Genomic DNA, 26179 nt, shown 5'->3' with positions numbered 1-26179 from the left:
TGTAGCTCTGTAACAATTTAAACCTTTTGACACTAATGACATAACCATCATCACCACTAATGCCAACAATCAAGGCCTAGGAGCTGTGTTGATGCAAGGAAGGAGCAATAGTTCTAGGAAATAGTGCCATTTGCTTTAAGAGCTTTGTGAGTGGGTGACCCCACATATTCTACAATAGAAAATTGAAGGCCTTACCTGATGGTGGGCTGCTTAGTATTTCAAGAATTTTGTTTGGGGATATCAATTTATCCTTAGGACTGATCACAAACCATTAGCAGATTTGTTTAATACTACTGGAGAGGGAGGGCTACTCCTTGATTGCTCAAATGGCAGAACAGTCTTCAGGAATTTCATAACAGCCTTGAGTATGTTGCGGCGGTGAAGAAAATTTGCTGCAAATTTTCTGTCTCACACTCCCCTAGAATTAAATAGATGCTCACCAAGAAGCAACGATGATCTAGAGATGGTGTGTCCAACTAGCTCTGTTGATTCAGTGATGAAAGGAACTTTTTCTGAGGAAGAATGGAAGATAGCACTAGAAGGTAACTGTGAATTGCAAAACGTCATGAATTTGTTAGCTCATACTTGGCCTGGATCTATGACATTACAGGATAACCTCATCCCATACAAGAGAATTTCAGAAGAACTGGCCATGGTAAATGACGTACTATGGACATGTGGGTTATTGACAGTTCCAATTGGACTTTGTGACAAAGTTCTAAACTCCGTTCATGAGGAACATGTTGCTATACCATCCATGACACATAAACTAAGAGAGCGTTTATGATTGCCTGGAGTTGATAAGGCAGCAGAATATTTTACTAGGGACCGTTGTGCATGCGTTCTCTGTGACAAAACACAATTAACCACACTGAGTCCAGTCACTCTCATTGTCAGCAGTAATTCACCTTGGTGTAAACTAGTATTCGATATCGCCGGACCATTTGGAGTTTTAGGAGGTACGTCGAAGTACACCCTCGTTTTGGTCGACAATTTTTCCAAATGTCCCAAACTAAAGCATTTGAAGAATGTTAACTCGAGTAGTATGAAGGATTTTTAAAGGTTTTTTAAAAGAGAGTACCCTTAAGTGCTGGTTATAGCAAGGGAACCAACTGGCGTGCAAGGACATTTTTGAACTCCTGGAATCTTTTGGTATCAAGCACGTTGGGCCTACACTTTACCATTCCTGTAACAACGGGTTAGCAGAGAGGATGGTTTGTACTTTCAAGTGCCATTAGTTAATGAGCTCGGTGGAAGTCAGTAGTCAAGGACATCCTATGGGCCATTAGAACCAGACCTCACTTCAGTACTGATGCATCACCTTTATCCTACTTTGAGAAAGAGTGGCTGGGTTCAAGATCAACAAGGAGTGGATGACAGGAAATAAGTGAGAGTGTACAAATTGGAACGAGTTTTTAATGTGAGGAGTGCAGTACACGTAAAGTAGTGTACAGTGGGAAAGCAGTGCGAGTGCTCCCAATCAACGTAGGTGACTAAGGGCCTGATTATGAGTTTGGAGGTCCCGGAATGGGTTGCCATGCCAGTGCCCCGCTCCAGGACCGCTAAACTCGACAGCCACCTGCCAGGTTATGAGTAATCTCTTGGTCTGGGGGGCAGTTCTTTGGCGTTCCCATGGTGGTGCCTATTAAAAAAGGCACTGCAATAGGAATGCCAAAGCCATACCTGCACGACATAGACTGTAAATTCCATGCCGTGCAGGAAAAGGGGTGACTGCACATAGGGGGGCACAACATGTGCCCCCCTGCAGGCATGCTGTGGCCCTGGGGCAGGACCTCCTTTGTGTCCTCACTGCCACAGTTTTCATGGCGGCCTCACCGCCATTGAAACTGTGGCATTGAGGAAACTCTTAGTTGGCTTGGCAGTCCCGCAGCAGCGCCCTCAGCATATTAAAATCTCTCCCCGCCACACCAGCATCACAAGACCCATGATCCCCAGCGGTTGCTGCGGGCCTGTGGTGGTCCCACTGCTGTATTCGTAATAGGGTGGGTGGACCGCCAATCTGGCAGTCCATTGACCGCAACCACGGGTCCGGCAGTTCACAATCAGGCCCTTAGTAAGGATCATGAAACCTGGTCATGTACAGAAAGGGGTTTCATGCTTTTCTCCTCCTGTGCAAGTTAAGGGAATCAAGGACCATGTAGTGATTCTAGAGAATGGTAAAGTGTAGAATAAGTGTTGCGTGTCAGTCATTCCAATTTCCCTTGCAGTATACATATGTGAGAAACCTGGGGTGATTAATGGTGAGTGTGCAAAGCCAATGATGGGTGGTGGCTGTCATAATCGTCAACTTTCTCAAAGATCAAGGACTAATCAATTGAGATTGCAAAAGTATGTAATGTAAGTACTGTTGTGTTGGTTTCTCATCCAGTAAACCATGTTGTATTCACTGTCACCTATTCACTACTCTGTTTCTATTTCAAAATTATGCCATTAGTTGAATTACATTTTTCTGTTATAGAGCACTATTACAATTTATCCAAAAAAAATCTGTTTATTACTGTATACAGAGGTACTGCATTACACCACATTTCCTTTATTTAGGCCCGCATGTATTATATTTTTTGGTACAAAGAGAGGATGTGTTTTAAGCTTTGACTTTGTATCATTATGATTGAAAGGTGGGCATTAGGATTTGTCATGGATTATTACATTAGACTCTTCCATTGATGGGGGGCCAGTGTTCCAGCAGGAGCAGTTGCTGTTTGGACTCTACTGCTGATGGTTTTACGAACTAAACCTTGTAGATTTGACCGCGCTTTGCCTCCTTTTAAACGTTGCAATATTTGCAGACTCAATAGAAACAAAATGCAAGCCTCTTGACTAAGCCCTCAGATGGTTTTACATATGTAGTTTGTGAGCAAGAGCACTAGTGTGATTCTCACCTCAATCACACCATGTTCTTGGCAATAAAACAAAGTACCTATGTTATTCACTCTACTGTCTGTTACCACCTCCTTCCATTCAAAGAGACCCACCTCCACATCCATCACCCCAGGACTGCAATTCAACAATCAAGTGTATTGCTGTCAACTAACCTCCTTTCATGAGAGTATATTTTGGCTAGTTCTAGTTTTACAGCCGACAGCCTTATAACATGTTTAAAAGTATTATTTCATTGCCCAAATATTGGAATACTGACTGAATATCGGAAACAAAAATATTCTGTGGACAGAACATTGTGTGGAATATATTGAGGGACAAAATTTCAAGAACATGAGTGTAAATAGGTAATTATAGGTTTACTTTTTTAACTCCACATCTCCATACATTGAATATTTATATGTATGCATATATATATATATATATATATATATATATATATATATATGGTAAATATATGTGTATATGTGAAGTAATATGTAGTTAAACTGTGCTTACCTGTAGAAACTTAAAGTCAAAATATTTTTGCTCTCGAAATTCTTGACACAATATTTTGTCCCATGATATTTCTGTTTCCGATATTCTGTTTAAACACCCCCAATTTTTACCTACATTATCAAGAATGCCTAGAGCCGTTGGCTGCAAAACATGTCTAGCTGAAAGTTACACTCATGAGATGGGGCTGGATGATAACAATAAAGAGAAACTTTTGTAACCACTCTCGACTGAATATAACGAACTAAAGAACTGTAAGACTTCTGAAAAAGGGAGACAATGGAGGTGAACAGTTATTATTTATTAGTAGGATAACTGCGTGATAGAAAATACTTACACAAGAAATATGAAACAAAATTGCTCCGCTTTGTCGTTCTTTGATTGTAAATAAATCGTCGGGGAATTCATTAATTGCTGTAAAGATAAACAATATTTTCAGAGTTTAGAGTGCACAAATGGAAACATCTGCAACTCAAAAGACTCAGTTTGTTGGTATTACAATTTATTAACTTTGAAGGATAAAAGGCAAAGCAGGTATTCCTCAGGTTACACACTGATGTCTATAGATGTATTAGATATATTTGTATTTATTTATTTGGTAGTCTTAGATAGTGCGAACAAAACTAACCATACTTCAAAACACTTTACATACGAAGGGTCACACAATACCAATGATTCAAGAAAACAAAAGCAAGCCAAATGTAGGTTGAATTGCAGGTGAAAAATAACAAGCAAAAAGCAAACATGAATAGTCAAAGAAACTACAATACCACCAAACATTAAGGAGACTAATATATTCTATACCAATCTGGCACTAACAAAACGAAGAACATGAGAGAATATTAAAACATAAGTAAATAGCTTATTATTTTATTCCCAACTGAATTCCTTTATCCTTCTTACATCTTATTATTGTATTACTTGTATTTAACTAAGATACTGTCTTCATACTTATGAATTCATATATATTTAACTTTATGCATTACTTACAATGTAATTTATGTTATCATATTGCACATTTCTGTATTTCATTGATTTATTGTCATATATTTAATAAGTGTTAATAAACAATTTCAACACAAAAAACATAAGTAAAGGTGGAGGCAGTTGAGGAATCATATTCCTAAATGAAAAGGTAACTCATGCCTGTGGCCAGTATTAAGGACCAAGGTGTTTGAATCAGAATACTAATTTTTGCATACCATAAAATGTGAATTGTTTCAAAGAGAGGAGAACAAGAAAGTTTGAAATCCTGGGCCCACAGACTGATAAGACCAGAATGCACGGTTTTAAGTATGTACTTGGTTACACATGCTGTAACCCTATCTCTGTATCAGGTATAACTTTGTATGTCTTGATGATGATCCTAATATTTCACTAAGGATCGAAACGCTGTTGACTATGATACCTAGAATTAATTGTTATTGTTGTTCATTCCTTTACACAGGAGAATTGGTACCGACGTATTGTGACTACAAACATTGTGCTTTATTTTGTCACACTCATATGCTTGAGTTTTTATGTCTTATGTGACATTCCTGTGTTCGCTTACCTACATCATTGTTTTTTATTTGCATCAAATAAATATTTATGAATGTTCCATTTGCATAATATACATAGGCCTCTTTGTATTTCTATGTACATTTAATTGCTTGCAGTCTTTCCATAAGGGACCCCTTTTCCTTCATAAATACATTCACCCATGGTTCGTTACTACCCATGAGTTTCCCTTGTTTTGCAGAAACATACTAAGTGCAATCACTGGATAGCAAGGGCTTGTTCATAATGTACTAGTATTCGTGGGTTCTTCCCTTGTCCTTTCCTTAACTATCTCCCCTTCTTCATTTTTCTTTACCCCCCCACTTGTTCTCCACCTTTGTTGCCCCACCAACAATGAGACTTCAATTAACATCCAGAGGCGCTTGCCAAATATATGCCTCTCTGTTCAGATGACTATATCAAAAGATTTCTGGAAGGTTCTTCACCTTTCTCGGATAGAACCGACACCAACTAACCAGCAAGCTCTTGCCTAGCTGATCAAGTAGAGAAATGTAAACAGAAATACGCCAGACTTCAGTCGATAATACATATGCCAACAGAATACCTAAGGTAAGACACCATCCCATTAGGCGTCCAAGTCAGGAGCATCCAAGGGATCTTTACTGATGACAAGAAATGTTTACATGTTTTCGGCTTTATTGGGACCACATGTTCAAGGCACTGGATGGTGCTCAGCATCGATACCTCCATTGAACATGCTTAAAGAGTTGCAGCGGAAATCAAAAATCTTGAGAAACAGATCAGAATCAAGTGTGATTACATATGCTAAAATCCTCTTGGAAAACATTGAAAAAACTGTTGCAGAATTCAATAGACTAGAATAGGATAAGAAGACAAATAAGGTAAAAAGGGTCAATCGCAATTATAAGATTGAAAAGACATACCAACAAGTTCTATATGAACAGAGCAATTACAAACCCTAATTTTGGATTCCCTTGGGGCAGGTTTAACCGACAATACACTACTGTGACCTTCCCCAAAACATCGGGTGAATCCTCAGGTAATTCAGATCCAGGTGAAGAGTCCAGAACCTCCACTAACACTCCCAATCTGACTTTTTTAATGAGAGGCCAGAGACGGCCCTCCAGATGAGGGAGAGCGCATGGACAATGGTGGTTCAGAACCCCGGGAAACCTTCAAATGCAGCAGAAATATTATTAATGGGGTCATTACCATTACTATGACTGATACTTACCTTACTGATACCACCACAACCATGAACAATCTCCAAAAAGTCCCAGTTTTTAACCTCTCAAAACATCAACTCTAGTCAGTAGAGGTTTAATTACTAGGTAATGGCCTCTTATTTGTTCTCACCATTCACCCCAATTTCCTCGACCTCCAGACAGAAGTATTATGCTTCTTTCTTTATGGACCATCTTTATATATACTCTGCTCCCAATACCAGCTACCACCCCAATCTACCTTCTTCCCACCCACAATTACATGTCACCATAGATACACACTTTAGAGACATTGGTTCTTAATGAGATTTCTAACTTTGAATAAAAGTGCAGCTTCATTCCCCACAATCTTCGAGACCAAGAAAAACATACCCTCAACAACCTTAAACTTAATCAATTATTAATGATAAAACCTGTAGACAAGGGTGAAGGGGATGCTGTTCAGGACATATATCCATATAAATCTGAAATCGCTAGTCAGTTAGCTAACACTGACCACTTCCTGAGACTCAATACACACCCACAAATGACATCCACACACTTATTAGAAACATCACTGAAAGAGAAAAGGCAGAAGGGTTTCTGAGTCAAAACAAATTTCTGTTTTTGAACACAAAATTCCCCAGGACACCAGTCATTTATACTCTGACTAAAGTGCACAAAACCAAGACTCACCAAGGAGCCTCATTGTATCAGGATGTGAGTCTCTTCTTGAACCACTTGGTCGCTATGTAGACTTCTTTATCAAGGAATTTGTACCAACCATGGTATGCTATTTGAGAGATAGCATGGACATGATCAATCAGGTTGAACATCTTCCCTTTGCTCCCAACACCTGTATCTTATGCTCTATGGACACAGAGTCCCTTTACACTAATATCCCTCAGTTGGATGATATAATGTGATTAACAAATCCTGGAGTAGAGGGCCTGCCCACATTGGGTTCTGACTCCTTTCATTCTAGAGCTCTTGAACCTTTGATATACCAGAAACCATTTTTGCTTTGATGGCCACTACTACCACCAGGTCAAAAGCAGAACTATGGGGGGCGCTTTTGCCCCCAATTTTGCAATACTCATTATGGATGACCTTAAGTCCAATAGTATTGTTTCTAACATCAATCTCTTTCATACAAATAGTCTCATTTGGAACATGTTTATGGTTTGCCAGGGCTCAACACATACTCTTACTGAATTCCGTAACTGGCTTAATGCAAACTGCAGGGGAGTCAAATTCACATTGGCACAAAGCAGATCAGAGATCCCCTTTTTTGATCTCATGATAAAGACCTCTGAGGGTGAGCTCTATACTTCACTATATCGTAGACCTACCAAAAGAAACACTCTTCCCCCCTACCTAAGCCACCACCTGTGAGCACACAGGGACTCCCTACCCTACTCCCAGTTCCTTCAGATTAGAAGGAACTGCTTTTTCAAACAGGATGCATTTGAAGAGGCCAGTATGTTGTACAATACGCTGTTACCCAGAGGACAGCCACACAAAATAGTCAAATACTCAATTAAAAGAGTGTGGTATTGCCCCGAGGGACGTATTGCTAACCCCCAAGGACATAAATAACAGAGACCATCTAGTATGCGTTATCACCATTTCTCCTATTTCTAATCAACTAAAGAAATGCATTCTTAAACACTAGCCAGTATTCAATGCAGGGGAACTTGGCCTTGAACGTCTTCTCTTTGCATTCCTCAAATGTAAGAGCATGAAAGATCATCTTGGCATGGCCAGTATCCCCACCCAAAAAAAACAGGCATTACAATCACTGACCTTTGGGGAATGACCCTGTTGGTGAGCCACTCAAAATGTGGCAACTGCGGTGTCTGTCAATTTACATTTAAATCTAAACAATTTGTATATGGGAATGTCAGATTTGTCTTACAACACATCTCAAACACAATGAATAATATTTAAGCAATAACGTGCACTTGCAATCAAATCTATATTGGCCAGATAACACAGAAAATCTGCGTTTGGATCTGTCAACACGGAAGCCCACTGTGGTGCAAAGTTGCCAATGTTCCTCTGGTCAACCACGTCACAGAAAATGGACAAGTTATTACTGTGATCAAGCCCCCACCTAGAGGAACTGACATATCAGCAATACTCAAGAAAGAGGAACTGAAGTGGAATCTGTTTGGCATTAGCCTACATACTGGCCTCAAACATATGGAAGATTGGACTTCGCTCATTTGAATAGAAGCCAGGATTCTTATGTTCTTTTGAATAGGACATGATCTATTGGATCTAGAAACTCGTTATCCTGAATACTCTTGCTGTAAAATTTTGACACTCTGAGGATTTTACTGTTGCATTTTTATCTTGCACTATTTGCAGTTGAATAACTCAAATGTTCTTTATTTTCTTATTTTCCTTATGGTTTTCACACTTTAATTTGATCATTATGAGATTGTATTGTACCTTCATGAACATGTCCTATTGTTTGCATTCAAGTTTAGCATATCTTTGAATGCCCCTTTTCCTTGTTTCATTTCCATTTTCTCCCATTAGACACTAATAACTAATTGGAGCAGTGCAGTTCTGTATTGTGTCGCTGTGAGCTAGCCTCTATACTTGTAATCGTTACTTTTATGGTATGGCTTTAAATGACTCTTATTTTCACTTGCCTTGGTTGCTCAATATTGCCCTATCCATTAACAGAAGATGGCCGCTAGTTTAACCAACATCCATTAGATCATGTACACATGCACATACGGCACAGGTGGTATTTTTGCCAACAGATTTGAGCAATACATATTCAACTGGCATAATGCTGCAAGCACACAAATGTGGTGCACTTCATTCAGTGAAAGAAGTGTCAGCAAGAACAGTATGATGGCGAGACTTGCCAGAATATATACAAAAGAATAAATCAACAGATGATCAACGTGCCAAACACAAAACAGAAGCACCATTTAGTCACCACTTCACACAAGTAAGACAACCAACATAAACTCTGCCACAGGTTTGAAGTGTGGTTTTGAGAGCATAGAGACATTCTTGTTCTTGAAAATGCTCAACCCAAATTACAATGGCTTTAAAACTAATGTTGAATTAATTCCCCGCTGTGGGCTCTTTGATCCTGTCAGTATAATGGCACCATATCAGTAATTCAATAGGACACCCATGAATATGAGTTGCTTAGCGTATATTGGTGGAGTGTAATGCACCTTCGTTGTGATGCTCAACAAAGCCAGAGGTAAGAAGAAAATGAAAAACAGTTAGATCACTGCCACCCATTAACAACTGTTTCACTGCATCCTTCTACCCAACTACTAGGACGTTGAAGGTGTTCTTAAGATGCAATTGTGGATGGAGGCAGTTCTCCAGCAGAGACTAATGTTGTGTCTGCCTCTTGTTGTCTCATGGAAAGTGTTCTGTGTGCTTTAGGAAGCAGTGCTTAATTTGAGCTGGTGGTTTCTGGTGCTCATTACCGGCACTCTTTATGAGCACCAGTTAAGGACACATTCATTTATTTTAGGCACGGGTAGATTATGTGATTTGTCCAGAATCACAGGATGTTGAGCAGACGCCGAGACTAGAACCTGGTTCACCAGCTCCAAAGTCGGCAGCTCTGGCCATTATGCCACATCCTCTCCCCACTTTCATGTTTAGTAGTTGGTTCTGTTTTAAGCGATGTTAACAGGAGAAATGGGCTGGTGCAAACAGCCTCCTGATGAGAGCACCAACACGTATTTCTTTACATCACTGCCAGTAAGTGATCTAGGCATCTACATCCCGTGCACCATGACTCCCCTGTCATAGATAAGTCGAAAACTACATTTCAAGTTGCTCCTTATGTATTGACCCATATCCTCCCGCCATATGAAATTTGAATCCTGTATTTTAAATACTCCTGAATGTAAGCAGGTGTAACTTTGAAAAAGTTAACAGGTCCACTTGAACACTATTTACAGTGGCAGCCACTCGTTGTGTGGGGGTTTCTTTGTTAAATAATGTGATCGACCAGCCTTGCTTTATGAAGCAGCCATGCCCTTCCATGTAGAACCCAGCCCAAACACAGAAACATTAGTGTAGTAAGTTGATTGTAACAATAAATCCAGAACAATCCAGTAAGAGCTGAAGAGGTATTTAATTGAGCATCCACCTTCTGATGATCTGCAGTATAACTGAAATCTAGCTGACTTTCAGAACATGGAATAAACAAACATATTCATACAAGGCAATCACAAGGATGCATTTCAGAGAACATTCCAGGATGGAGTTAACAAGTACAATTCCAAGAGGAATTCTCAAACAATTAACATTCTATATTAAAGAGCGTGGCACATAAGATTGTCTTCTATCTATAACTAAAATATTACTTAACCAACTGATGCTAATTACAAAACAAATAGCCTTACGAAGGGAAAACACAGGTTTGGAATTCAAATGGGAAGCTCAGTCAAGCTATAGTTTTAACTTGTGCCTGTGACTCCCCAACCTTACTTGAATTCATTGGATGAAAGGCGTCCAGCAGAGAAAGCTCTGAACAAGACCTTCTATAGAAAGGAAGAAACACGAGTTCTGTCTGCCCTCCCCTGCGCCGCCAACAATAACTAGCAAAATAGATTCTAGAATCTGCCTTTGTTTGATGATGTCTGCTTAGGTTTGAGAGCGATTGTCACATCATTCATTCGGCGGCCTTTATAATGCCATTTGCTGATAGGTTGACTCTGCTGCATGACTTACCAGAACAGCAGAGCGTTCCATGAGATGGGGAGTGGTGGGCTAAAGGATCGATTCAGTTGGCCAGTTGTGCCAATACCGGAGTAGTTCAGGGTGAAGGTGGGCGTGACCTGTTAATGGTAGTCTCGGCTGAGCTGAATGTGGGCTACACCACTGTCATGTCTGGCATCTCTCCTATGCCAGTCTAGTTATCCTGTAGAATGTTATCATTGATATGATGTCATGGAATTCTAGGAACTGGACTCTAGGAGTCAGTTGATAACTGGGCTGAGCAAGAACATACTGCTCCTGGTGGGGTTTCATTGTTTTCCTTCTTCCTCCTTAACTTATACCTGTAACCTAACTTGGAATAAATACCTTAACCTTCCACTTCGTCTGCTTCCTGATTCCTTCACCAACACTACAATTTTGGCGACGTTTCTGGTGAATTTCTACTTACTACTCCAAGGACTTCTAAGATTTAAGCAACTTCAAGGTATTGAACTTCAAATTTTCTTCAACTATTCTTAAGTTGCGCAAGGGTTTCTTTCCAGAAATGTCTGTCTAGAATTGTACTGGCAATTGTTTTTTGTTTCTCTCCTTCTAATTGTTCGTATTCCTGTTCGGTGTAAATTTCACCTTTCTTTATGTTTACTTTCCGGGAGATTCTTGTGTTTTCTCCTGTTTTAGATACTTTTCTTATAATCCTTTTTGTGTTTTTCTCCATTGTCTTCTGTTCGCCGGTTCATGTCTTCATACCAGTCTGGCCAATTGGTGTGTTTTACTACAACCTTGAACGTTTTGACTACTTCTCTTTTGTCCTTGAAGGAGAAGATGTGTTTCCTTTCACTTCTTTGCTTTTCTATTCTTTCCATTTTATTCTAAATACTTTTGATCTATTCTTTTCATTATATTCTGTATACTTATAACCTTTTCTATTCTTTCCATTATATTGTGTATACTTATAACCTTTTCTATTCTTTCCATTATATTCTACATTCTTTTATTGTTTTCTCTTCTTGTTTTTGTTGTTCTGTTTTTATTCTTCCATTTATGTCTTCTTCCATCTATACTCTTCCTTTTAGTTTCTTACCTTTTCCTTTCTTCATCGTTCTTTATACCTTCCTTTTAGTTTCTTACTATATTCCTTCTTCATCACCAATCTATGTTCATTTTGTTGCTGTTATGCTTTGCATTTTCGATTCCATTATAAAGGGGAAGATGTGTCATGTCTGGCATCTCTCCTATGCCAGTCTAGTTGTCCTGTAGAATGTTATCATTGATATGATGTCATGGAATTCTAGGAACTGGACTCTAGGAGTCAGTTGATAACTGGGCTGAGCAAGAACATACTGCTCCTGGTGGGGTTTCATTGTTTTCCTTCTTCCTCCTTAACTTATACCTGTAACCTAACTTAGAATAAATACCTTAACCTTCCACTTCGTCTGCTTCCTGATTCCTTCACCAACACTACAACCACCTCTGGGTTTTGCATGAAGCTCTTAACAATTAGTACTGTAATGAAAGAGAGCAGGAACAGGTGCAATGGGGAATTTGTCCAGCTTAAAGGCAGAATGCAGCTGGGCCATGCTGACAAAGGCCTTGACAAACTGATAGTAGACCAGGAAGAGCAGAAAGTGGTTCAAAGGTCTAATGATAGACTGAGGAAGAGAAACAGTGGCATAAGCTAATAAAAGACAAGGCCAGAGGTGCCCTAGGCAGCCTAATTGCACACTATGCTGGGTTAGAGGCAAGCTGGACAGACTAATGTTGGCAAATTCAATGCAGTAATACATCACACAAGAAATCCCACCTTACGTAACGTAGTGGTAAAGTCAAATCACAACCTTTAAAATTCACATATTGCTTCTCTAGAAGTGAGCAAACACAAAGAACAGAGGGGAGTCAAGAAAGGGTTTCAACTGAAGTTGTGGATATGAAATGTCACAGGTTTTTGGAACAACGGTCTCACCTTGCCATTTTTAAAATGTTTCTCCAACAGGTTCCCTCACTTCTGATCAAGAACATTGAGACACCAAAATGCCTGGGGTAGCGGAAGTGACATCATATGCCTTTTGACCCCGATGACATCACAGGAAGTACATCATAACTTTTGACCCTGGTGGCATTTTTTCAAGCATGGGTTTTGTCCTGGAAGGACACCCTCCTAGTACAAAAACTGTGCTTTCATACTTTTCGCACTTTGCATATGTGTTGTACAGGGAACCTCGCATGCAAAGCTGAAGAAATGTGGAGGGTGGTTCCATGGCAATGCCCATGTATCACCCAAGGTATGCCCCCTTGATGTAATGCAGTGGAGAGAGCTATTTTGTTAAACTTTAGGCAACTTTCCACTGTAAATCATGATGTGCATTGGAAAGTGAATCCCACAGCAATGCCGGTTTGTGTTACATCAGTAATGGAAACCCAGAGCAATTTGTTCGTAAATCTGGAGCCGAGTTTCAGTTGAAATGAAGGTGCTCCCAGCACATCATATCATTTCAGGGGGGCATTATCTGCCTCATTAGAATTGTATTACCACTCTTGCCAGCCTTAATGCCAATTTTAGATGCCCATGCGGGCACCACAGCTTGTACAATAATTATGAGGCTTTTTTTTACACATATGTACCCATTTCGTTGTTATCTTTAGCTTTGACAAAGTGAAGCCCTCCGTTTCAATAAAAACTTTGTTAGCTCAATATTTCACAGATTCAAGGGCACCATCATTTTTTTAATTTGGAATGGAACGAAAAATGTACATTCAATGTAATTCAATAAAGTCTTGGTGCCAGCCAGTAACAGATGAAAAATGAAACATTTTTAATTTTACATTTGCCTTTTTTATTCTCAAGCCTTCCACGCATCTCTCTGCTACATACACAGCGGTGCTGCCTGAACCTACGAACAGTGGCTTGTGAGGTGACCTCGGTCAATCAGTCATCACAGAGTGCATGGCAGGCTCAACACAGTTCCTTTCCCCAGACAGAGGTGTTCCAATACGAGTTCCGTGTAGTGCACAGTGCACCCTTTTCTCTAATACTTTACACAACTCTGTTAGCAAATACCTAGGACCGATCTGTGCAGAAACGATCGTTTTCCAGGAAAAAGTGAGCAAAAGTAGAAAAAAACCTAAACACAAATGGAATATAGCATTCACGATTCAGCACTATAGAGCAGCAAACCAGTAAAATCTGTTTTTGTCCTGAATATAGGGGTCGCAAGCGACCTGCCATGAGTTACAAGCTGGTCTAGGGGTCGCAGATGCGACATAAGGTGCCCCTAAATGATGTCTATATTTTAATATGCGCCTGATGACTTCTAATTTCAAGGGCCATGCCATGCTATGTGTCGTAGAAGGGTGCTGTTTTGGAAAATGGATCAATGGTCATACAAATTTGAATGTTTGCCTCCTGGCTGTGTCTGGCCAACATTTTAAAAATGCCAGTGACATTCCTGCATTTTTTTACGTGAAATTGTTTACATTTCTTAGAGTTGTGACTTGCACTATTTTGTGTAATTGTTAGCTTTGGAAAACTGGCTCATGTAAAAAATGTCTTGCAGAGAGAAAATGTCTGCTCAAACCAGTGTCCTACCACTGTCACTTGAGTCTTTTTTATTGGAGGTGCGTGTTTACGTAACAATACACATTTTGCACTGACACGTATTTTTTTTATTGGATTTTCATGAAATTTAATGAACGAATTGTGCTATTTTGTAGCTCCTTATTCTTGGCATGCTAGGTCTCGTGCTCTTCTTTCTTTCTGTTCATCTGTCTGGTAGTAATCCACAAACCTTCCCACACTGGCCACTGTGAGCAAAAGCATGGGAAGAAGTCCTGAAATGCAACAATGCTTACTGGAAGGAAACTCCAGTTTAGAACCTGAGTGGTGCTAAAATATGTGCAAAAAGCTGTAATTATGGCTCTCGTTTTACCTAATTTTTTGCGGTCTCGATACGGACACCTGTCTGTCAGGAGGCAGCTTCATATACCATACTCCACAGAACCATCCTTGCTCAAGATTGGATGTCTTTCGTATAATCTCACTTGCATTTCCCCTATTTGTTGCTTTCCTCTGTATTTGTTTAACTCGCTCACAGGAACTTGCTGGTTTCGCCTCCATGGGTTCATAATTGTTCCTACTCCGAATGGAGCGTACATTGCAGAAGGACCACGGGGTTAAACATCAGTTCGCAGTTTTTAGTGCCATCTAGTGACCAATAGAAGAACTGTAGCAGAAGTGTGGAAGATACGGGTACCTATAAACAAGCATTGTCTTGTATGTAAAGATAACCGTGACTGATTGACATTGCCAATTCTTGTTAGTACTTTGGATTCATATTTAAATTAATTATTAGGCATTCGTCCACTGCACTGTGGTATTTTTCCTGAGATTAACACCGTACACCCAGTGAGGGTGTGTATGTTCAATAAAGTTTCCTGACTTATAAGCAATTGTGTCAGCCTCCAAATATATTTCCTGCAAGTGCATGTGTCCAAGAGCTTTAAATTAATCCCTCCCCATCTGCTCTTGCACCCGTCTGGCCACCATGTCTTGGCGCTCCTCCTGCGCCCAAGTCTCAGATAAAGAGCCTCGGGATCTGGCTTGACACTGCCCTTGATTTCTCTGTCCAGGCTACTAAGACTGCTGCCACTTGCTTCGGACTAATGAGGATGCTCCGGCGGGTGCTCCCTTTGCTCCCTTTCCAGGCGAGGAGGATCATGGTCCAGGCCCTCATTCTCTATCGCCTGGATTACGGGAACGCTCTCTACCTGGGAGCACCGGCTTCGGTCCTTCAGAGGCTCCAGGTCACACAAAACAGTGCGGCCCGCCTATTGTTCAATCTGTCCCGTCGGCAGTCGGTGAGGAAGGCTCTGAAGGACCTTCATTGGCTCCCAATGGCTGCCAGAGTGCAGTTTAAAGCTCTGTGCATCATGCACAAATCCTTCCACCGTGTAGGCCCAGCGATTCTGCACCCTCTGGTTACGCCTTATGTTCCAACACGCCCCCTTCGGTCTGGTACCCTGCAGCTGGCCACCTCCTCTAAAATTAACAAAGCCCGTTGGGGTGGCCGCTCTTTTTCCCATTCGGCGACCAGACTCTGGAATGCCCTCCCCTTTGCCATCCGGGGTAACAGCAACCTCCTCTCGTTCAGAAAGGCCCTAAAAACGCATTTGTTTGCTAAATCTCTCTGATCTGCCCCGAGCCTGCGCTAAAACCATTTTATCTTCAAGCGCTGAGAGGCCCCAGGGCGGTTATGCGCTATACAAATGCAATTTTTCATTTCATTTCATTTCCATACGTTTATTAAATTCATTACAATATTTAGAATTTACTGTTCTTCCACATGGCCAGCCAAATGTTGGAGAATGTCCCCTTGGACAGATTCACGCAATATGCTGTTTTTCTATTTTAAAAAGTTTATTAAGTGCTGCACAGCCCTTGCCAGGGTTACCAGGAATCAATGCACTTTATATTAATCGCAATTCAGCCTAAAACGTAGAAGTAAAATAAGCTAATAATATTTAGCCTTTTAGTTCATTAGCACCCGCCACTGTTCGGAACGTCCTCTACAAACAGCAGTAATTCAGCTCATTTTTTTTTTTTTTTTTTTTTTTTTTTGCCATTTTACTGCAGCGCTTTATTTGGCCCCCTACACAAGTTAGGATGACTTACAAATTATTTTCTACGGCCATGAAAGGACGTTAAGGCAACATACAAAAAATTTACATAAATTAACTGGATGTATAAATTTACAGGTGTAACGTTTGGAACCCTGCAGTCTCCAAATGATGTAGTAATACAGTTCATAAGGCTTGAATGTGATATGCTTCCCCCAATCAAATAGAAAATTGTGGCAAACAAAGTGATAATTCCTTCAAGAACTTCTACTAGCCCCTGAACTAGACACCAGAATATTGAGCACTTGGGAGGCTTGGCGCACGCCATACCCTGTACAGTTCCCTGGTCTCAGCTCCCACCCCGAAATTGTACACCGCGTGAGGGGGAGCAGCCTTTCACAGAAGAGCTTCTCCTCCACAAAACTTTAAATCACCCACACCATGTTAGATCAGAGAAATGTACAGGGTACATTCAAATAGCACATATTGAAGGTAGATCTATGCGTGGCGAGTGGTGTAATAGTGACAGCGTTCAGTGCCTCGTGCTCAAGAAGAGTTCACTCCAGTTTCAGGAGGCTAGCACGAGGTGTACACATTTGCCTGAGCAAATTAATCGCTTATGCAGCAAATGCTACGCATCTGCCACCAGTCCATTTCCATTTAGAAGCTCATAACTTAACTTTTTTATAAAGCACATGCTTTCAAAGATTTTCATCTTAGTTTTCACTGTTACTCAACTCCATTAGTCCGCCTCAGAAGGATAAAACGATTGAAAATGTGTTGTGTGATATTGATTTTATAGAGAGTAAATGAACGGAGCGACTTATATAGAAAAGCTCTGACAAATGAATCATTTCCAAGTACATTTTGGAATGAACGGGTGGGTGCACTGCAAGGAGATTTGCTTTATGAAAGTGATATAGTCGGTCTTACGGTGGGAATCAGATGGGGATATGGTTTTATGGTCCGGGTAGCTGGACGTATGGGACAATATCTGGCATAGCTGGGAGTGCTGTTCCGTAGTTCCACAGCAGGCAATGAGGTTTCATCGTCCACGTAGCTCGGAGTATATTTCCTCTACTAGGGTAGGTCTCCGTGCAGTTCCACCCCGCAGGCGCAGACTGCTGTTCCAGAGCTCCACTATCTCTAAGTGGAGTTATATGGCATGGGGACTGGGAGTGCTGTTACAGAACTTCAGTATTGCTGGGGGCAATTTCATAGCATGTGGGGCTGGGAGTTATTTCCCATATCTAGGAGCTAGGGTAGCTGTCAGTGCTGTTCGATGACCAAGGTGGCTGGAACTGCAATTGCAGAGCTCCATTATCTTTGAGTGCAGTTCTGTGGCATGGGGACTGGGATTGTATTTCCATAGCCAGGAGCTAGGGTAGCTCCCAGTGCCGTTCCACATGACCTAGGAGACTGGGACTGCAGTTCCAGAGCTCCTTTATCTCTGGGTGCAGTCCCATAGCATTGGGGGTCGCAGGTGGTTGGGAGTAGTGGCGTAGCATAGGCGGGGCCACAGGGTCGGCAACATTCTTAGGGGTGCACTATTGTAAGGGAATAGTGGAAGGAAACTTGCCTGGGCCTGGGCACTGGCAAACCAAGCCATGCTGCTGGTTGTGAGTGCTTTTCTAAAGCTAAGAATTAGGGTAGCTCTCAGTGTGGCCCCATGGCCCATGTAGCTGGAAGTGCGGCTCCATTCCTCTGATACCTTTGAGTGGGGTTCCATGGCGCGAGTGGTTGGGAACACAAATCCTTAGTTCGAGCAGAATCCAGTAAAGTTCTATGACCAAGAAAGTCAGAGTTGATGTTTCATTTGCCCAATGGCAGAGAGTACAATTCCATAGCCCTCTTAACTGGTTTGAAATGCCTCCTTTCTCTTGAGCAGTAGAACAATTCTAGCCATGTCCATCTCTCCTGTGCCCAGCGGTAGAAGTGGGCGGGGACGGAAGGGCACGGCGTGCCCCTACTTCTAAAAATAATTTCAGTCCGTTCGCCTACTTCTTTGTTTGAAAAAAGCATCCCGGAATGGAGAGAATAGTCCTACTAAAAACCATAACTTTTTTTTCAGCTTCCAGGGGCTGCTCGCACTTCTCTGTTGAACTCCAGAGGCTGCAGCAGCCCCTCCCTGAGCTCACACAGACCGAGGGCGAGCCCATTGTCATTCTGATTGAGGCTGATTATCCCCTTTGGAATGACAATGCGCCCGCCCGCTGCCTGCCTTTAGCATATGCCAGTGAGATCTGTATGAGGTGTCTCTGGTATCTGGGTGCAGGTCATGGCTCCTTGTGCAACGAATATACGAGATGGGTCCACAAATGTGTAATCAAAACTTTAAAACAATCCCGCTGGGGCGTGAGAGGTGCGCTGTGGGCAGTGTAATCTGCTGTTTGGAAAACACAACCCTGACGTCTAGGACGCTGAGGAGGCGAGGAAAAGCATTACATTTGATCAAGCTATTTTTATAGACAGTATACTTGTAAAAACACTTGTGGCTGTCAAAGGCGTGCCCGAAGGTGCTTGCTTCTTCTAATGCGTTTTATGGAATATATATTTTGCTTAGTGCTCTAAGCTGTGTTTTTATAAGTGTGTTTTGCTGCTCGGTACGTGATGTATTAAAGGGGAAATCCGGCAAATATTACATTAGTCTCAACACCCAGCAGACGTAATTGAATAAGGGAACATTGTGGGATGCCTATTGTTGCGGATTGTTCGAAATACAGGTCTTGATCAACAGAACGGGGTTTTCCTTTAAACTGCCAGACCCCTTTAACTAGAGGACAACGTGATCTTAAGCCCTCCTCTGCGATCCTGTGGCCTTTAAAGTGTGAGGCTCTGCTAACGGGGAGAAGCCAGAAAATCAAAATGCCCCGAACTTTGAACTACACTTATAATGGCAAGCAGCATGTGATGAGAGTGTCCTTTGCACTCCCTAAAAGAGCGGCCTTCACTGCTCCATCCAACCAAGGGAGTAGTCAGAAAATTAGAATGCCCCCCATTTTGCAGTAAACCTCTGATGCACACCAAGCAAAATAAGTAAATGTGCCCATCCTCCACTCGAAGAAGTGAAGGGGACAGGAGAAGTGACGGGACAGGAGAAGGAGAAGTGAACTGAAGGGACAGGAGAAGGAGAAATGAAGAGAAGGAGAAGGAGAAGTGAAGTGAAGTGAAGGGAAAGGAGAAGAAGTGATGGGGACAGGAGAAGTGAAGGGACAGTAAAAGTGAAGGGACAGGAGAAGGAGAAGTGACGGGACAGGAGACGGAGAAGTGGCGGGAGAGGTGACGGGGACAGGAGAAGTGACAGGGGCAGGAGAAGTGACGGGGCAGGAGAAGTGACGGGGACAGGAGAAGTGAAGGGACAGGAGAAGTGAAGGGACAGGAGAAGGAGAAGTGACGGGACAGGAGAAGGAGAAGTGAAGGAGAGGTGACGGGACAGGAGAAGGAACAGGAGAAGTGACGGGACAGGAGAAGTGATGGGACAGGAGAAGTGACGGGACAGGAGAAGGAGAAGTGACAGGACAGGAGAAGTGACGGGACAGGAGAAGTGATGGGACAGGAGAAGTGACGGGACAGGAGAAGTGACAGGACGGGACAGGAGAAGGAGAAGTGACGGGACAGGAGGAGAAGTGACGGGGCAGGAGAAGTGACGGGGCAGGAGAAGTGAAGGGACAGGAGAAGTCAAGGGACAGGAGAAGTCAAGGGACAGGAGAAGGAGAAGTGAAGGGGACAGGAGAAGTGACGGGGACAGTAGAAGTGACAGGGACAGGAGAAGTGACAGGACAGGAGAAGTGAAGGGACAGGAGAAGTGACGGGGCAGGAGAAGAGACGGGGGCCGGAGAACTGACGGGGGCCGGATAACTGACGGGGGCAGGAGAAGTGACGGGGGCAGGAGTGGTGACGGGTGCAGGAGCGGTGCGGGGGCAGGAGCGGTGACGGGGGCAGGAGCGGTGATGGGGCAGGAGAAGGGAAGGGGCAGGACTGTTCCCATTGAGCGCAGAATCTAGACTGATTTGCATATGGCTGGGTCCAAACTGGAATGGCATGGTGAGCAAAGAAACAATGGATTTAGGCCCAGATCTCTGTACTGGGGTGAATGTATGATATTGTTCTGCATTCAGTTGTTCTTTTTGCTATATTATGATTGAGCAGCTAGCTGGCGACATGAATATGAAGGAGCCTTTGTGGGTTTCCGTGAGTCTAGATTCTCCTGAAGAGTCCCTTTCTCTTCTGAGCCCTGCTTAACACATGTGTACAGGAAGAGCCCTGTATTCATGACCTCAATGTTTGAGACAAAAAATAATCATGGATTTCTGAACATTGAGTAAAAGCATTAAGGTAACATGTTGTTCCTGCTTATATTTCACACGCTTTACATAAACCTGTATTCCCTATGACTGTTTGCTTTTTCCTGAATTAAACCTCAAACATGTTTATCCATTGTTTTAATTAAATAACGTTATAAGCTGTAACTGGTCAGTGAAATGCTAAACGTACTAAAAATTGGTATGTTTTGCTATTTCTTGCCACGCCCCTGACTCCGCCCACTGATTCAATCTTCGGTTATTCCTGCCCCCTGATTCTCCACCCACAGTTCCCCTACTTTTTTTTCCCCACTTCGACCACTGCCTGTGCCCAACCGCATTCTTTACAGAATACACATGTATCCATTGCCCTCTAAATAAACAACTCCACTAGCCCATAAAAACTTCCTTTTTCGCCACACCAGATGAGAGCCGGGCACTCTTTGCAAGCCTGGTTCTTTTAACGGCGCTTGAAGATCAGCCTAGCAATATGTGAGCAGTTGGCACATACGCAAATTCATTTTTCTTGTGCGAATAAAATAACGTGAAAGGACTCTGGTAACATATGTCAAAAAATGGAATGCAACTAGCATGTGCCACACAAGCGGAGCGAAAACTGACACAACCGAGTTACTGAAAAAATGTCAGTGACTAATTTCAGAAGTTTGTTTCACACATATTTAGTGCACTGGATTCAAGCACTGACATCAAGGAATGACATTCGTGACTTGCTGCAAAAACACACAAACATATTCGATGTTTTTCATAGGGCGGTGCAGATTGAAAAGGTGCCGCTTGCTTTGATGTCTTATTTTCTCTGCTATCAAGAAGAGATATCTCAGAGATTTAAACTATTGTTAATTTCTGTAATGATGTTCGTTCTTCCCCCCAATAACTCTCAGAATCGGGTATCGGCGTCACTCTCTTTATTCAAGTCGTAACATACAAGGAGCGCATAGCATGTCCTTCGCCCAGCCTGCTCGCGCTCTAATGCCGCGCTACGCACCTCGCGCCCCTACGTCACCGTACGTCACCTGGCTACGTGACGTACCACGTTAGCGCGCTCACTACATATCTCCCCTTTTTCCAACAAACTATATGTACAAGTCCTGACTCATGACATAGTCTCTGAACCTCGCTGGTGGGACCACCGCCCTGCCCCTTCTCGTCAGTCTTACCGGGGATGTGGCGGTTGTTGCTGCTTCTCCTTGACCACCCCCTAACGCAGCCGCGCTAGTCTCACTCTGACTTCTGTCCTCTTCAATCTGCTGCTCTCCACTCGCCTCTTGATCCTCTTGCCTTCTCTCACCAATGTCTAGATCCTCTCCCCCATACACACAGAGGTCGTCACTGCTTTTCTCTCCTTCTCTTTCATTTCCATTGCCTCTCCAGCGGAGTATTTTGTTGCACCTGGCCATGCGGTCCTGCAACCACACATTGCCGTCGCTTAGCAAGGCCGCCCTGCCTTTGACTTCCACTACCTGTAGGGGCTTGCTGTATTTGCTTTCACCCTTTTTCTGCAATGTGGCCAGTCTTACTCTCACCCATTCTCCTTTTTCTAAAGCTGTGTCCTTTACATTCCTCCGTGCATCGTAGTGTTTGGTATACACCGCTTGTGCCCTCTCCAGATTGGCTCGCACCACTGCCGGTGACCACTCGCTCTTAATTACTCTTTCTTTCCATATTCTGTTGTCCTGAGTGAAGGGCTCCCGGCCTCTAAGGATCTGGAAGGGACTATAGCCAGTGTTCGTGGGCGTTATCCGGTACGCCCACACCATGTGCCAAATCTCTGCTTCCCAGTCTTTGTTGTCTGAAATCGCCGCTTGTATCGAGCCCATCACCACTCTATTGAAACGCTCCACCAAGCCATTTCCCGCTGGATGATATATGGACGTGTGTTTTGCCACAATTCCGTTTCTCTGCATGAACTGAGACCATTTCTCAGAACGGAACTGGGGTCCGTTGTCGCTGAGGACACACTTTGGGATGCCCTCTCTCACAAATGTTTCCGCCATGAAGCTCACTATCATTTCCGTGTCCATGGTTTCTTCGATCTTCAATTCCGGCCATTTGGAATAGCGATCCATCATTACGCATATATACTTCTGTATTCCTTGTGCATTTAACACTGGACCTAGTATGTCTATGGACAGTTCCTCCCACGGATTTTGTGGAGGATCAATTTTTCCCAGGGCAGGGCGTAATGGTTTCAGTTTTTTGTCCGCGCCCTGGCACCTCGGACATTCTCTAACGTGTCTTTCCGCTCTTATGTCCATTCCTGGCCACCAATAATTCTGCTTGGCTCTTAGTTTCAACTTTCCCGCTCCCAGGTGGCCTTCGTGTAACATGTCCATTAACCGGGAGATCATTTTTTCCGGAGGTATGACTCTCTCTCCTCTGTATACAAATACGCCCTGGTCATCCATAGATAGTTCCTCTCTCACTTCAAAGTAGGGGATGAGGCCTCGACCTGTCTTGCTTTTGTCCGGCCAACCCCTTACTATATGTGCCTTCACTTCTTCTAGGACGGGGTCCTCATCATAGGCTAATTTCCATTCCTGCTTGCTAATGGACGTTTCTAGGTCTTTGGTGAGTGCGACCCACTCTTCCGCCGCCTCACTGCATTCTGTACTGGTTTCCATCGCTGCCGCCCGGCTCAGGTAGTCCGCCACCTTGTTCTTATTCCCTGGGATGTGCTCCACATCATATCGGAATTCCATCAATTTGAGCGACATTTTCGAGATCCTCGGCGTTGCATCTGCGTGTCCACTGGATGTGAGTACCTTGAGCAAGGGCTTGTGGTCGGTCCTCAACCGGAACCTGGTGCCCCACAGGAACTGCCGAAAACGAGACATGGCCCACACCACTGCTAACATTTCTTTTTCGATCACACTGTACTTTTTTTCAGTGTCATTAAGGGTGCGGGACGCAAAACATATTGTTTCTACTCTCCCCTGGCCGCAGTCTTGCATGAGGACTGCTCCCAGTCCTTTATCACTGGCATCCGTCGTGAGTATTGTGCTTCCTTGGGGGTCAAACCCCTGCAGAGGAATCGCCCCTGCCACTTCTCTTTTTATTCCCTCAAATTCTTGCTGGGCTTCCTCTGACCACCGGAATTCACTGTTCTCCCTGGTTAGTAGCCTCATGTGATGGGTCTTTGAGGCGAAATGTTCTATGAACTTCCCGTAATATTCTGCCATGCCCAGGAATGATCTGACCTCTTCTTTGTTGGCTGGTGAGGGCGCGTCACAGATTGCCTTCACGTTTTCCCTCTTGGGGGTCACTCCTCGTGCACTTATCTCGTGGCCCAAGTACGTCACTTTTTCCATTCCTATGCGGCACTTAGCCCACTCTGCCGTGAGGCCCTTCCTTTCCAGGATACTCAATACTGCGTCCAGTTTCTTGTCATGGTCGGCTCTGTCGCGACCCATCACCAAAATATCATCTTGAAAGTATTGAACTCCCCGAATGTCCTGGAACAACTGGTGCATTAGTTTTTGGAACACCGCAGCCGCCGAGGCTAGCCCGAACGGCATGCGGCGGAATCGGTAGCACCCGAAGGGAGTTATGAATGATGTCAAACTGCGACTCTCCGGGTGTAATGCGATCTGGTGATACGCCGATGTTAAGTCTATGGTGGAGTACCACTGAATACCCCTTGTGCTGGCTAGCATTTCTTCTATCCGGGGAAGGGGGAACTTCTCTACCACTATGTTTTTGTTCAACTCACGCAGGTCCACGCATAGACGGACCTTGCCATTGGGTTTCTTCACCACCACCAATGGCGCCAGCCACTCGGCACAGGTAATCGGCTCGATGATTCCTCTTTTCTCTAGCTGCCGTAGCTCCTCCTTCACGTCGTCCCTCACTGCCAACGGGATGTTTCTCACCTTGTGAGCCACCGGCACTGCTCCTTCTCTGAGTATGATCTTGTGCGCGAATTTGTCGAGCCTTCCTACTGAACCACCAAAGACCGTTGGGAACTCCTTCCTCCATCTGTTCGTGTTCAGCTCTTCTTCCGGCTCCGTCATCAATATTTGCTCCTTGCCACCTGGGTCCAGTTTGATCCCCAGGTCTCCTTGGTCGAGCCACCCCAGGACAGAAGGGCCTTTCTCAGAGACGTATAGTTTACACCTGGCCGCCCTGCCCCTGAACTCGAAGTTCAGCTTTCTGCATCCGGCCATGGGGATTCGATCTCCATTATATGTGACGGGGCGTATGTCCAGCTTATCCAGCTCGGGCCCAGTTGCGGAGCAAACTTCTCCTCCCATACGTTTCTTGGAATTATGGTGTAAGGTGACCCCGTGTCTGCCACCACTTGGACTTCCACACCCCCTATCGTCATGTCCATGACCGGCTTCATCGTTCTCCTTCCGTCGGTGCCTCGGCCTTGGTCGTTCACGCTCAAGATTTCGTCGTAGATGCAGAGGACTGTGACCACCTCCTCTTCGGTCGCCTCGTTTGGCTCCTCCTCTTCTTGGCCCACGTACTTCACTGCGTTTTTGGAGGCTTTCTTCCTGCACGCTTTTTCATAATGGCCGACGATTCCACAAAACATGCATTTGGCGCGAAGCGCGGGGCACTTCCGGTCGTGCGCCTCGTGCGTCCAACTGCCGCATCTGTAGCACGGCCGTTTGTTACTTCCGGCCGGTTTGCCGGAGTGGCCTGGGCTGCTTTGCCATTTGTTCGGGCCCTTTTCTGGCCGTTTCCGCACCAGGTGATCTTTGTGGAGTTCTTCGTTGTCCACCTTGTTCACCACCCCGCTGGGCACATTCTCTTTCTTCGTGGCCGCTGCACACCTTCGCGCCAGTTCGGCTCTCTTGACTATCACCAGTACGTCCTTGAGCGAGGTGTCTCCTGCAGCCCATAGCTTGTCCTGTACGTTCATGCACGTGGTGTGCATCACCACTTGGTCTTTTATGAATTCACTTTCCCAGTTTGCGTACTTGCATGGGGCCGCCAGTTTCCTTAACGCCGCTACATACTCTTCCACCGTCTCCCCTGGTAGTTGTTTCCTTTGTTGGAAGTTAAACCTGTCCACTGAGACGCATACCGAGGGTTTGAAGTGTTCCTCCAGGTCTTCCATTGCGTGGGCGTACACATCGTCGTCGTCCGCCTCTCTCTTCTTAGGTACCAAACTTTTATAGATCCTCAGGCCTTCTGGGCCCAGGTTTAGCAGCAGAATGCGTTTCTTTCTCGGCGGTTTGAATTTCTCCTCACTTTCATCTTCCAGTACTTCTATGAAATTATCTATGTACTCTTTCCAGTCCTCCCATTTCATGAGCGGCTCCCCTGGTCTGGGAAGGAACTGGACTGGCGCTATCGCATAACCTGCTTGTGTGTTCATCTTTTCGCTCCTGGATGTGGGCAGCGCACTTTCCAGGTTTCTCGGGCTCCCTGGTGCACTGTCTTGTTCCTCCTTGTTGAGTAAGG

General features: G+C 43.8%; 1 protein-coding gene across 1 annotated transcript in view; it reads right to left on the bottom strand.

Moving 5' to 3' along the window:
* The window catches only part of LOC147690097 (sodium/potassium/calcium exchanger 4-like), a 609516-nt gene that overhangs the window by 292617 nt on the left and 290720 nt on the right, over window positions 1-26179 (bottom strand). The window contains exon 3 of the mRNA XM_086936639.1: window positions 3734-3810. Within this exon, the coding sequence (XP_086792765.1) occupies window positions 3734-3810 (77 nt within the window). The remainder of the gene's footprint in view (window positions 1-3733; window positions 3811-26179) is intronic.

The sequence above is a fragment of the Lissotriton vulgaris genome, chromosome 9 (assembly GCF_964263255.1).
Source record: "Lissotriton vulgaris chromosome 9, aLisVul1.2, whole genome shotgun sequence".
In the NCBI taxonomy this organism is placed as follows: Eukaryota; Metazoa; Chordata; class Amphibia; order Caudata; family Salamandridae; genus Lissotriton; species Lissotriton vulgaris.
Note: the sequence above shows the minus strand (reverse complement) of the source record. Positions and strands in the feature narration are given on the sequence as shown.